This window comes from Dunckerocampus dactyliophorus, chromosome 4 (genome assembly GCF_027744805.1).
Source record: "Dunckerocampus dactyliophorus isolate RoL2022-P2 chromosome 4, RoL_Ddac_1.1, whole genome shotgun sequence".
NCBI classification, from domain to species: Eukaryota; Metazoa; Chordata; class Actinopteri; order Syngnathiformes; family Syngnathidae; genus Dunckerocampus; species Dunckerocampus dactyliophorus.
In genome coordinates, this window is record NC_072822.1 from 20943236 (window position 1) to 20957765 (window position 14530).

At 40.1% G+C, this 14530-nt stretch overlaps 1 protein-coding gene across 28 annotated transcripts in view; it reads right to left on the bottom strand.

The window, feature by feature from the left end:
* rimbp2b (RIMS binding protein 2b) overlaps positions 1 to 14530 on the bottom strand; it is a 140569-nt gene that overhangs the window by 36286 nt on the left and 89753 nt on the right. For 21 of the 28 annotated variants that reach the window (XR_008569921.1, XM_054772082.1, XM_054772074.1 and 18 more), the window contains 8 exons: positions 13967 to 14071; positions 9665 to 9715; positions 9341 to 9361; positions 7146 to 7350; positions 2232 to 2380; positions 1721 to 1800; positions 1355 to 1464; positions 395 to 1267 (listed from right to left, as the gene is read on the bottom strand). Coding sequence is in view for 27 of the 28 variants with exons in the window: in XM_054772082.1 (XP_054628057.1) it covers positions 395 to 1267; positions 1355 to 1464; positions 1721 to 1800; positions 2232 to 2380; positions 7146 to 7350; positions 9341 to 9361; positions 9665 to 9715; positions 13967 to 14071 (1594 nt within the window). In the remaining variant the exon portion in view is untranslated. The remainder of the gene's footprint in view (positions 1 to 394; positions 1268 to 1354; positions 1465 to 1720; positions 1801 to 2231; positions 2381 to 7145; positions 7351 to 9340; positions 9362 to 9664; positions 9716 to 13966; positions 14072 to 14530) is intronic. The other 7 variants (XM_054772071.1, XM_054772096.1, XM_054772097.1 and 4 more) reach the window with 4 other exon arrangements.

Genomic DNA, 14530 nt, shown 5'->3' on the forward strand with positions numbered 1-14530 from the left:
GTTAAACAGTCCTTGAACGCACAATGGTGTGTGTGCTAACTCCCATTCTGACACAGATAGACTACTATTTTGTATTTTTACTGTTTTTCTTTCACCTATTTGGTCTCAAATGCTGATACTATGTGGAAAGGCATAAAGGTAAATTTGATTACATTGCTAATGTGCATATTTGTTGGTGCACAACCTAATGTTGAAGTACTTTGAGCACTTTGATTTATTTTGATTTTGCTTCTCCGGAAATGAACACAGGTAGATTACAGGAGGAGACCCTAAAACACATAACTGTAAGTCCCTAAAGGACAGTACAATGTAAACAATTCACTCCAAATAACGCTGTGTTAGTGATTAGTTAAGAATTACTATGGTATGTTCACTCTCTGTTGTACAGGCTGACCTGCGGGTTGAGTGCAGAACTCCACAGAGATTTCCCTTTTCTCCCTCTGCTCGGTCAGAAGCTGCCAAGGCACCTGATGCGTCTGTGCCACAACTTTCACTTTGTAAACTGTCATGGCCTTCAGGTTGAAGAATTTATATTTGTAGCCCCCAGCCTTGATCATGTCGTACTCAGCGCCGTTGAGAAAGAGGGTGTGACTGTAGTTGCTGTTGCTGGGCATCCAAGAGAGCTCAGCAGAGCCCTGCGTGATGTTGTCCACCCGTAGGTAGTAAGGAGCCACCACCACGTCTTTGCCCACCAGCATTGTACACCGGAGCTCATCTGACAATCCCCGCTCAGTGACACTCTGCACTGAGATGCGGTAAGTGTTGGTGGCCAAATTGAGTTTCTCAATGAGGGACTTAGTCCTGCCCCCGTAGGGGACGCTCATTCGTACCTCCTTATCCACCAAGACATTGTAGCCACTGATGGAGCCCCAGCCTGGTGGAACCACAGGGGGATCCCAGCCAATGATGATGCTCTTGGCCAGTTGTTTAATCAGGTTGATGCGGCGAGGATAAGGCACAATGTCTTCACCGACCTCGTCGATATTGACATCTAAGGTTCCTGTCCCGTTGCTGGAGGAGCCCAGGAGGTCCATGCCCAAGCTGCTGCTGCTCAGACAGCTTTGTTTACTGTCAGGCAGCAGGCTGCCTAAACATGTCCCGATCCCCCTGCCTACCCCCAGTCTCTGAGTTCCCAGGCTACTGTGGTTGAGGTTGCCAGGTTCTTTAGCTACTGAATCCCTGTGTTGGACAGAGGCCTTCTCCTCTTCTTGTATAAAATCCACAAAATTAGAAGGGACGAGCCCCCGCTGGCCGTCTAGCAGCTCTCCTGAAATACAAAATGGGAAAAAATGGTTGGCAATATACCAAGCATTTAAGAAGAGGAGAATAAAATACAGTATATGAGGCACCAGACCTTCATAAAATCCATCCTCATCCATGGTTCCGTAAATGTAGAGGTACTTTCCTGCCACCAGGGGGAGCTCTGCTTCAGGATGCTCATTCGGCCCATCATAAGGATTGTAACTACAGCACAAAAAACACAAATAAAAATCAGCAAGTTACTGTAAATGTTACATTGACAATTTATTATGAAAATAAATTGATGGTGAGCAAACCTTGCATATTAGGACACACAAAGCGCTCCGTCGGAAGGAATGATGACATTCTAGGTATAATCTGTTTTGCTAAGTTTAGGTTCAGGGGTCTGGTTGCTGACTGTTAATGTCATTTGTGGTATTCATTTTCTGTGATCATTGCAGATACAGTTGATTATGCATACCTGTAGCGAGCTATACACAGGCGAACTTTTCCGGTAAACCTTGGTTTAGCTCTGGTGGTGGAACCGAGCTCTTTGTCCATCTGGAGCAGAGAAAGAATGCACAGCATTTTTAACAGGATCATTAATTCAGTCTTTATTTGCAGAGTCACTTCATGTGAAGAAGCGCATATGCTGAATCATGGATATTAGAAAGCGGCATATCAGTTGAAATCATAACTTTAATCAACTGGATATTCAGAAACAGAACATTGTAAGTGCTATTACCAACAATATATGAGCTATATGATACAGTATACTGTATATGTCTATATCTGCCTTTTTTCAAAATATAGCGAATCAATCTGTGCATGTATGAATTTAATTCTGACAATATAGTACTTAAAAATGGATGAACTCAGTTAAAGTATATGATCAAAATATTTAATAGGATTAATTGATTACAGATCATGTTGCGGTATGCCATCTAAAGGTATCGTGTGTCATGGATGGAGCGCTATACTCCATCACAGACCTCAGAGAGGAGCGCTCTCGCTGGGCTGCTGCCTCGGCTGTGAGTGAGGAATGTTGGCTTGACAGAGAGGAGCTCCGGTTTGTCTCCACTGATCTGGAGCGGCCGAATGAACTCTGATATCAAAGATCTGCTTGTTGGAGCCTCATTGCCTGCGGATCAAACAAATCATGCCATCATAACTCTTATCATACACAGCAGATCTGAATAAAAAACATACCACCCAATCTAGCGAACTGCAATGCAAACTATGATTAGATCACACACAGCAGGGGTGTCCAAAGTGCGATCTGGGACCATTTTTTCATTTAGTTTTTATTGGCCTGCAGCATATTGTAGAAATAATATCAAAATAAAAGACAGCAAACATGGGAATAATACAGCATAAGACAAAAACCTGAAATGTTGACACTAATAACTAATAACACAAAGCTTTTTTTTTTTTTTTTTTTAGTATGTTTACATAATTCACCAAATATATGTAAAAATATCAAAGCGGCTCCCTGCATCCATTGATTTTTCAGTATGCGGCCTTCGGTGAAATAAGTTTAGACACCCCTTACATACAGTATGAACAGACAAACCACGTGTAGGTGAATTACTAGTAATGTAATGCCCAAACACCACAGTAAACAATATAGTAAGAATATGCTACTTCCTAGCCTTCACAGTATTCTTCCGAAGATCATTTAATTAGAATAGAATTTTACAAGCACATGCATTATTTAAACAATACACACAATCACCATAGCCTCAGTTATTCCCTTTACTGCAATTGCTAGAGCGTCTCTTAAAGGAACTTTGCCCATCATCCACAATCACATGAACATGTATGTCTTTCTCTTTTCTATGCATTCTAAAGATATAAAAACAGATTAAAAAAGACAGGTCATTACTGCACGTAATGTGATACACCCATGCCGCCTACAAAGACTGCTATTAAAACACCTCCAAAAACCTCCCAACAAGGTTTTATGGTTTTATGTACATGCTGTGACCATGTAGTACATTCACGATAACATATAATACTTACAGTATTTTCCCATATTTTGGCCATTACAAGCATTAACGGAACTTCAAAGTACTCGGCGCATTGATTTCACATAGCAATACCGAAACGAACACCTACACCTAGCATTAACGTATCCAAACTCAGAAATAAAAACACAGCAGCAGTGGTGTCAGCTCAAATATGTAGCCTTACTTATTCGGAGTGGTCTGAGTCTGTGGTGAAGCTAGTTGCTAGTTGCTACCTAGCCGGTGTGTTATGGCTATGTGTCAATGCGCCAGTCACCTAATTTGATTGTCGTAACAATGCGAATAATAATAATAATAACAATGTCACTGTAGCTTAGTTATTTGCACGTCACATTATATGTAAATGCAGCATTGTTTGCGCTTCTTCAAAAGACTTAATAGGTGAAATAAGTGGGTCCCATACGCACAGTACTGAGAGATCTGTTTTATCTGTTTTTATGTCTTTACAATGCAACAAAAAGAGACAGACGTGTGTTCATGTCTCACATAGGGATTGTGGATGATGGCCAAAATTCCAAAAAAGTGCAGTTTTCCTTTAAGTAATTAAGTATATACAACAGTAGAGAGTACATTTTCAAGCCCAAAAATGTCAGTATTTACCACAGATCAGGAATCTAATCTACACTTTAATGTTTTCTGTCGGGCATATTTAAATATTAACGAACTGACTTTCATACAAAAAAACACTATACAAAATAGTTCTTGGTTTACAACATTTCATGGATACAATGCGTGACAATAAATTTCTTAAAAATGTAGTCCCTCCCCTGCCCCTAATTGGTTTGGTTCTTAAGTATGAGGCTCACTCTTGAACTAGTTACAAGCTTGCGACGAAGTAATTCATAGCATTGTGTAGCTCCACTGAGGAAGGACCATGTTGCTTTTGTTCTTTTTCATTAACTTTTTTCCCTTCTTTATTGGATGCATTGAATAATGCATTGAGTGCATTATTGGAGCCCTCTTGACATGAAGTAACACCCCTATAGTCACCTTTACACTTGTATTAAACAATATACTGTAATTTTACATTGTATAAGATGCACCGGTGTTTAAGTCGCACCCACTAAATTTAGAGAGAAAAACAGATTTGTACATATACAGTATAAGCCGCACATATTGTGGCGTGCATGAGTCTGTGAAGACCAGGCATCTCTTTATTTGACACAAGCCAATCATGAGCTGTGAGAAAACTCACGAGCTTATCAAACCATCAGAAATCGCAGGAGGTCATTACTCAATATAATAATCTGTCTCATGGTATCATCTTAGATAGAAGGCTAAAATCATCACACAGCAACTTAACATTCAAGAGGTAGCTAAAAAAAATAGGTGTGTAACGATTCGTTGTAATAATGATTTGATTGCTTCATTTCCAACGACACGATCCAAAACGATTCAGTAACTTCAAATCGATTCAGTAACTTTTTCAAAAATTCAGCCTGTTTTACTGTGAAATAAATACCTGGATACTGGACAGTGCAGGTGAAGTTTACTAGATTCCTGTGTTTTTTTCTAAGGGAATTAGGTATACATTGATTATGGATATAAACAAACAACTAAACAACAGTTAATGGCCAATGCATAAATCCATAAAATATGATATGATTTTGGTAATAGCCTGCAGCTTTCATTAGGGCATAGGCGTTAAGCACAGGTCAAATACAGGCCAGGTTGTTATTTTAAGAATTGTTTATATGGCAGGTGGAAAGTACATTGCAGACAAATAAGTAAAGACACACCACTTATCAACACATGGTATGGCAAAAAGTCCCCTGCGGTCATAAAAGATAACACCTATAGGGTGACAGCTGCGAAGCAAATGGAAAGACCCCCATTTCTAGATAAAATTACATTTCAAGGTGATAACAAATATGACTCGTATGCATCGACGCATCTGTCGAAGAACATCCTGCTGTTGTGAAAGCTTCAGGTGTGAGACTGTCCAAAAATGGAGCTGTTGTAATGGGGGACGTCACCGTGGCCAATGAAGAGGCTCAACTCGGTCCCCCCACTGGCTCAGGAGCCAATGAGGAGTCAGATCAATGGATGGGCAGTCTGGACGAGGAGCTTAAAAGAATCAGAGCTATGGAGAGAGAGGGTCTTTCTCCTCGTGAGCAAAGACGCACTTGATGTCTGATTGCTAGGAGAAAGTTCACGGAGGTCTGCCCCTGCACATTCCACATATATTTTGTAAGCCTATTTTTCAATACAATTGTTATTCTTGAGACCAACTTAATTGACTTGAATCCATATTTGTGATCGAATGAACACGCAGGAATTCCAGACAAGGTCTGGGTGAAAATTCCAATACAACAATTCAGGTTGAATTAACAGTGAATGAATTAACAGATTGAATTAAATCAAGCATCGATTAATTCTTTCTGATAAAACATGACTCGAACTTTAATTTGATACCTCATTCACTTCTCTGCCCCAAGTATTAAAGAAGTTAGAGCAAATTTCATACCATGAAATACTGCCTTTGGTTCCCATTGCTTTAACATTGAGTCAAGACAAAAGCTGTGATTGGCCCACGGACCTTGGCAAGTAGTTTGAAAGGCTTCAAATTGGACTTAACTTTCGAAGCACTTTTATGACTCGATGTGGTCCAACACTCAGTATAGATCCAGCATAAAGCATGACGATGACATCACAGGCAGACTGAATCGGGTGTAGAGTCTGAGATGTGGGCATCTAGAGTCACTCTTTACAGGACTGTCATTATGGAGAGGACGTGTCAGCTCCATCGCCTTTACATGATGTCATCCGTGTGCCCCACTCAACAGGCATGAATAATCAACTTACGCCAAATCAAACTGTTACACGAGTAATGTTTAACATCTTTATCATTAAACGTGCTAAAAAAAAAAACACCCATCCATATAAAGCCTGCTGTGCTTAAATCCAATGATTTATTTCCTTGTATCGATGCAATCAATTGATTACCTTTTAAACGATGGTAGATCGATATATGTTGTCTGGAATTGGAACACAGATTAATGTAGTTGGATCATTGAAATATAAATTGATACACTGATGTAGTGGATGAATCGTTACACCACTACTAAGAAATATACAAGACAAGTACCAAAATAAAAGAACGACTATTTTAACTTTTTCCCATAACGCATTTCTTCCCAGCAGAGCAGCCATTGGCAATGGCTCTTGGGGTGCTGCAATGATTCATTCAGCTGCCTGTGTCTACCAGAGGGAGCTCATGAGCAAGGGAGCTCATGCGTCACTGCAGTCACTGGCCAATAAACTGCTAGGAAGAAATGCATTATGGGAAGAAGTTAAAATAGTTTTTTTTTTAATTTTAAACTCATATTGGTCCTTCTCTTGTATATTTCTTAGCTACCTTTTGAGTGTTAAGTTGCGCTATGATGTTTTTAGCCTTCTATCTAAGATGACACCGTGAGTCAGGCTTTCATATTGAGTGATAACCTATGATTTCCTGGGTTGACAATCTTATTATTATCGCACTCGTTGACAGATAATTCAAACCTGTAATAAAAGCCTGTTGTTCCAGCGATCAAATCTGATGCATGTGTGACTTACCACACAAAACAGGAACATTTCTGACACCAAGTGACCAGTGTAGCATACTACTAGCATCACGTTTTTGAATGCATCTTCTGAAAGCCTTATATTTGTATTTCAGTTCATTTTGCCTTTTTAATGTTTGAAAACACTTAAATATGCACATTTTTTTGTACTGTAATAATAGGCCACAAAATTCGCACCGCAATGTGGCGAGGGACGATTGTAAGTTACGACTTACAACGTGTCGCAGGAATGGAATTCGTTTGTACTACATAACACTTGTTATACATTAACACAAATGTACACTGTTAACAACCATCACCAACTGAGCCCCACCTTTTCCTACGGGGGCTGCCAATCCATTGAGGAGCTGGGATAGAGATTTGTTGGGAGAACCTGGAGATTCACACACTGTCAGAGGTTCAGTGCTGAGGATGTCAAACTTCCCAGCCTGCAAACGAAACTTCTCCAGTTCTTTGGACAGGAGGTTGAACTGCTCGCTCTGACTCCGACATTTCTCCTCTAGCTCACGCACTTTGGCCTGGCGGCGGTGAGGGCAAAGAGTATATAAGAGAAGAGAGATGGAGAAAGGTAGCGAGGAAGTGACAAATGGGAAAGAAGGAAACACAAAAGATGAACAGTTAGGAGACAGGTGCAGGATAAAAGGATCCTAGACTACACATACACAAATTTGATTAAAATCAATACAGAAACAAAACAACCTTCGTGTCGAGCATCTATACTTGGACTAAATAAGGAACATTCATTAAACCAAACAACTAATAGGCAGATACTGTAACTAAAATTCCAGGTGCAACAGCCTCATTTTCTCACTTGAAGATTTGCCAACTTCACAATGTGAAAATGAAAACAGTCTGGAGCTGGAATGTTTGTTTCCCATACAGTATCACTACCACGGTAGGTCCATGCTCGTGTGCACCAACTGTTTCATGCACAAATCGATGCGTCACATCAACATGCAGCTTGGTAACTGTGTGGCAATTGAACACTGTAGAACAGATGCTTGGTGACATCTCATACGTGCAATGATCATCCATCACAAGTACATAAATGAACTGGAACGAAAGTTCATGCATGTAAATACAAGTCAGCACGCTACTGGATGATGCTTCTTTATGGTTTTCAACTATATGCTGGAAATATTAAGGTTTGTTGAAGGCGTTGGTTATATTATCTAACTGCAAACATACAAACTACAACAATGATGATATTGCTAAAAGAGTGCCCATCTGACAGTGTCAATGAAAACTGGATATTTTTGTATTTCTGTTATTATTGTATTTTGTAAGGCACAATTTTGCATATCTTTTGTTGGAGCTCCATCCATCCATCCATCCATCTTCTGTGTCGCTTATCCTCACTAGGGTCGCGGGTATGCTGGGGCCTATCCCAGCTGACTTCGGACGAGAGGTGGGGTACACCCTGGACTGGTTGCCAGTCAATCACAAGGCACATATAGACAAACAACCATTCACACTCACATTCATACCTATGGACAATTTAGAGTCACCAATTAACCTAACATGCATGTTTTTGGAATGTGGGAGGAAACCCACGCACGCACGGGGAGAACATGCAAACTCCACACAGAGATACCCAACGGAGATCTTCCTGATCTCCTGACTGTGTGGCCAACATGATAACCACTAGGTCACCGTGCGGCCCTTTTTGGAGCTCAGGTGTACGAAATTGTCTGAATTGTCAGCCATCCAACTCTATGCATACTTTGAATGCTTATTTCATTTGTAAAATCTTTTCATCGATTATTAAGCAAGTGAGGCTGAATATTTCTCTGTGATCCAGGCAGAGATACGTCTAGCTGAACCTGTCAGTCATGTTTCAGCCTCTGTGTGAGAGCATGCTTTGAAGGGAAGCGGAAGCCAGAGTGGGCAGGCAGTGAGGCACAAGGAACGATTGCTATGACAGACTTTTAGATATGTTGGAAAACCAAAACTAAAAATATATATCTCCATCATATTTGTTTATGTAGACATATCCAAGCCATGATATCATTTTTTTCTGGACTGACCAACCAAGAATTAATGGAAGTACTTGACATTTTTATTTTTGATTAATTTGTATTTACTTAATGTTGTCACTTATTCTAACTTAATATTTTTATATTTATTATTAATGAATTAGTTCTCTTTTACTACCCTTATTAAATTTGTACTTGCATTTTTGTCCCTTTTTTTAAAATTTATTTTATTCCTTCCTTTTCCTAATACTGCACAAGCCATAACCTGTTTTTTTAAACGCCTATTTGCTTATTGGTATTTTTTTCAACATCTTCCCTTCCCTTCCCCGCAAAATTTAAGCAACAAAATATAAGCAAACGAAACATTGATGAATTATCAGTAATAGACATAACCTGTGCTTCTTCCTACTCCTTTTCAGACATGCTAAATGGTGCATATGTAACCATACAACGCTCCTTAATGTAACTTGCCTGAAAAAAACATACCATACACAACATCAAGTACATCAATATAAAAGCAATAATGAAATACCTGCATGCTGTCCAAGTGGTTCTAAGCATCAACACCGATACAGTAAAAAGAGATGTAGAAAAGACATCATCACTCATGCTCATTTTCATAGAAAGCCACCATTAAAATCACCCTCAATTGTTTATACTCATGCAGACAAATCTTGATTAAAAACTTCTAAAACCCACAAACTAATAAACATGTGTGACCATTTATACAACTGTATTTGGCAGTTGAGTATATAAGTACTATGTGAAAAAGATCAGTTGCGTATGTCCTACCTTAAATATTGCAATATATGAAAGCTACGCATGCAAAGCCCCGCCCCTCAGTCCAGATGCTCACCTCTAACAGATGAACAGCGCCTTCATGTTCCTTTTTAGCCTCAACCTGAGCCTGGGAAACACAGATGCAATACTTCAGATGAGGATTATTTCATTTCAAGAACTGTAAACACACTGAATAGTCTTGGAATGGACACAGAGGTCCAGTCTATTCAGCTGATTGATAAAATGGTTAAAAAGCTTCACTTTAAATTCTCATATTGCCACATTTTTGCAAAGATTTATTAGGACCACACTGAAAAGAAAAAAAAACTATGTAATCATAGTGTGGACTTGAGTCAGATTCAGGTCACAATTTTGATTACTTTGGACTCGACTCGACAATATCATCAGAGACTTTGGACTTCGACATCAATGACTCGGGACTTGAATTTAATCTGGTGACTTGAAAATACTTTTTTATAGATTTCCATTGAATGTATTGAGTAAAATGTGTCCCCATTCAAAGTATTCAACTGAAATGATCATGATTATGTCATTTACAGCAAGACAACATATTTTCCATTTGAAAAGGCCTCATCGAATGCATCTATTACCATCTAATCAAGTTTAAGAACAAACACAAAGTGTGTGGATTACTTTTCTGTGCACTGACTAAATCCTGAATGCTGTGTCAGCATACAGTGCTCATGACATGTAAGGTCTGTGATAGCAAATGAGGCCAGGTGAGGTAATATCAATGTCCTGTCTCAGAAATAGAGTCAAGTGTTTGTACAATCACATTAAACCACTTCAACTGATGATGGTGTTGATGTACCAAGACGTGAATGGAATGAAATGAACCAAATATGTCACTGTGAAAGACCATAATTCTGATCGGAATATTACAAGTTTATTCTCATCTGAATACAACAAAGATACCATTTCCTTGTAATACTACGTATTTCATATCAGTACATACTGTATGTACACTAGGTTCACCTGTAAAATGAATTGACATGTGCTGCATTTGTCCAAAATTCTGCATTGATAAAGATAATAATGCTCAGACGAGGGTGTTATCTTTGCGAAGGCAGAATACGGTAAAACCTTGGTTAGCATTATTTATCCGTTTCAGAATTGAACCGAAAAATACACGAATGTAATCCATGTTTCTCATAAGAAATAATGTAAATCCAAGTAATCCGTTTCAGAAGACGGTCCAGATGATGTAGCAGCGAGATCAACAGGGACACCACCTTTGTGTTTTGCCGTGAGCTGTTTCTAAATTCAATAGTGTTTAATGTCACGATCTTCGGAGCTGTCGAGTGCTTGACCCCCAGTATGCAGAGACAGGCGGCGCTGGTGAAAAATAAAAGGAAGACTTGGGCTGTAGCAGCAGGTAAGGGAACCATCTTAGGTGACAGCACAGGCGAGGTACACGTAGGCAGTGAGCAAAGACACAATGAACCAGTGCCGTACCTGACACGGCGCTCGGCTTTTAAACCCCACTAATTGCAATTGTGGCCAGCTGTGCAACATACCACTGGGGAGGAAGAGGCTGCAGCTTCCCTCCAGCAGGAAGTACAGCACACCAAAATAAGAGTGCAGGACAGGAACTGCTCACTCCTGTCCTACGGAACGTGACAGTTCACCACCTCAAGCCTCTGATTTCTGCAAGTGCCAGCAGTTTTATAAAAAGAAACAGAAACACTATTGAATTAAAAAAAATAACTCAATACAAAATAGTTGGTGTCCGTGTTGATCTCGCTTCCACATTGTGTCTTTGGCAACACATCATTGCGTCTTAAATGAAGGCAAAAGTAAACTTAAATGTTCATCTATCCCTTTCATTCATCATTTTTACACATTTAGAATTGTTTAATGCATATGAAACTAGGCATGCTGCGATCGATCGGCCACCAATCAATATCGTCTGATTTCTGGAAGAAAAAAAACATGATTGGCGTATGCCGATAAATGCCTTTCAAAGCCAATCACAAAAAACTATTGGCGTGTGGCAGCAAATTCTATATGTATGCTGTGTCACGCAGGGTTGGCAACAAAATGACGTGTCTCGTATTGAGTATACGCCAATCAATGCCAGCATGTTTGATCACTCCCTTACCAAACCTACAAGCGGATATCTCATTCATGGGGTACGTACTAACTTTTTCAATTGTTACTGACCAACTTTACTCTCTTGTTGTCATTATACTAGTTATGCCTTGTCCTCAAAACATTATTTGTGTGTGGTTGTTTAATGAACATAACCACATAGTGTGTCCAGTCTTATGATGGTGATACCATGACAGGGGTCTCCTATCGCACCAGCTGATTTTGAGTAGCTCACCAAAGGGTCAAAAAATATTTGCTTCAACTCTTAGTAGTTTTTTATTGTAACTGAGCACAAAATAGCATAAAGACGATGGCCACACTGTTTGAGTGGAGATCTGCTTGATAAATGAAGTAGTGTACAATTTAAATGTTACCAGTCATAAATAAAACACAAAGAGCTGACAGCGCCAATAGTGATGAAAGTTGGAGTCCCCTGCAACCTGGACACTGAATTTATTCTCTTTCAAGCTGAGCGGGACAGATTTCTATTTAATAAAGACATTTATTTGTATTATTTTATTTTGTTAATTTTGTTATCTTAAGCTAACGGTGCCCCTGACCAATAGCACTCATCATAAATAAATTTTAAAAATGTACAGTTAATCCATGTGATCGTTATCGGACAATCTCACTCATGGATGATCGGAATAGGCAGCATAACACCCTGATCGGAGAATCCCTATATAAAACTAAAAAAACCTTTTTTGTGTTAACATTTTTGAGACGTGTTCGTGAGCAAGAACTACAGAGTCAACTGCTGATGACATCATAGAAAGGAGACGGAGCTGACTGACAGCTGCTCCTGTGTTTATGTATCAGCAAGCTACTAACGAGCGTTTTGTGAGAAAAATACGTACATGAAGAATGGTGTATTAATAACACGACAAGACGTGCGCCATATTGTATGCTAACCGGAAAATGTCGGCAAACCAAGGCAAACCGAACAAAACATTAACTGAAAAACACACTAACTGGGGCGTATGCTAACCGAGGCGCCACTGCATTTGAAACAGCTTGAATACAGGACCTCACTAGATTGGGCATGTGTACCTAATTAAATGTCTAATGAGTCAATAAGTCTCAATTCACCAGCTACAGGACCATCACATACCATTTTGTATTTTTCAAAGTTGGCGTAATTTACTTTTAAAGTGATGAAGTGGCCCCTGATACATATTTGTCAAGACACTTACTTCAAGGCAAGATTGAGGGTTTAATTCTGCTGTATCCAATGACCTGTATCACACGTCTGCTGCATCTTTACACACGTGAGACATGAGAAGTTCCACACCTAAAGACTGGCGACCAGATGCTAGCCTCAATGTTTTATTTTAGATATCATGAATTGCACTGCAAGTCTGGGATGTTATGTGCGCCTCTATAATTTGCTGACTTAGCGCATCAAAGCAGTAAACATGTTCATCTGGCTCTGAAAGCCTCAAAGGAGGACATTTGTCATAAAAAATGATTCCAAAACAAAAGTGGAATTGTTTTGGAAGGCGTTGCAGGCACTTAAGGTGATGGTTAGGATATTTTCAAACCGTCTGACAACAAAGAAATGTGGCAGAAAAAAAGGGCTCCTTTTAAGAAGTGTGAACGTCTGTTGAGAGAAAATATGAAAGCATTCGTCGACTTAACATTTTCATAAATCTACTTTGCAGGCAATTAATTTAGGAGAATGCAGAACATCAGTTGGCAGATAAGGCAGTAATGAGCTTCCGCTAATGAGGGGAAAAGCTGCCTGCGAGTGGCCCACTGTGAAGTTACAGCAACACTACAACAACACTGAGCTGCACGCAGAAAGACCTTGTGACAATTCCTATCACGTTCACACTATCAACAACCTCCGCCTTTGCCTGACTCGCTTTGACATTAAAGTCAGCTCCAGTGCGCAGAAAAGAAAGGCCAAGAACCAAAACGGCCTTGGCCAGCACTTTCGTATAAGCAGGGCTGGGAAAGGTGTCATAACCACTTTGCAATTTGGGTGCTTGAATTTCTTGTTTGGAACCAACAAGAGGAGTGCTCCTGAAAAGTAGCACACAGGAGGAGGTGGGAGAAAGTCATCTGAGGGGTGGGATCACAGCGGACCGCTCAAGTAGTGCCAGGGATGACATTTTGGGAGAGATGCCGACTGAGCTGACTCTTTCAGCTGACAGTTTTATTGGAATGTAACATCGCCTTGAAGCTTGTTCAACCCCATCCCTAATGCTGACTCAGCAAACAACTACACCTCTGCTGCTTTTAACATTAACCTGACTTATCTTACCTTCTGAAGCAGGTCAATCTCCTGCTGCTTTGCATTGAGTACAGCCAAGGCCTGCTCATGCTCCAACTCGAGCTGCTGCCTCCGCTCCGCAGCCTCACGCATATGCTGTCCGCAAAGGGATGAGAGGTTGGAGAACCAGGGAGGGAGGGGTATGGTGGGGGGAGGGCATAAAGATGGCTAATGTTAGTGGTGCTAAGATCCAATGCAGAGTTCATCTCAAGTCTTTCACTGCGCATTCATCTCAATACATGGGCTACATGCGTACTCATATCACCCACACAAAGGCTGCTTCACAATATACTGACCTAATTACATCCTGAACGACCAAAGCAACATAAACTACACTGCTGTGATTCCCTCATTCATTTTGTGTGGATACTGAGAGATGCTGATGTGCCAAAATAATAAAAGAAGAAAGTAATGGCAGTGTTTCCCATACATTCATTTATTTGTTGCAGTCTGCCACAAATGAATTTCAATTGCCACAAATAGATTTGGTGCTACCTGTTCGCCTTCGCTCATGAACGCATTATAACGCACCTGGTCTGCCAGACAGTAAGAGGA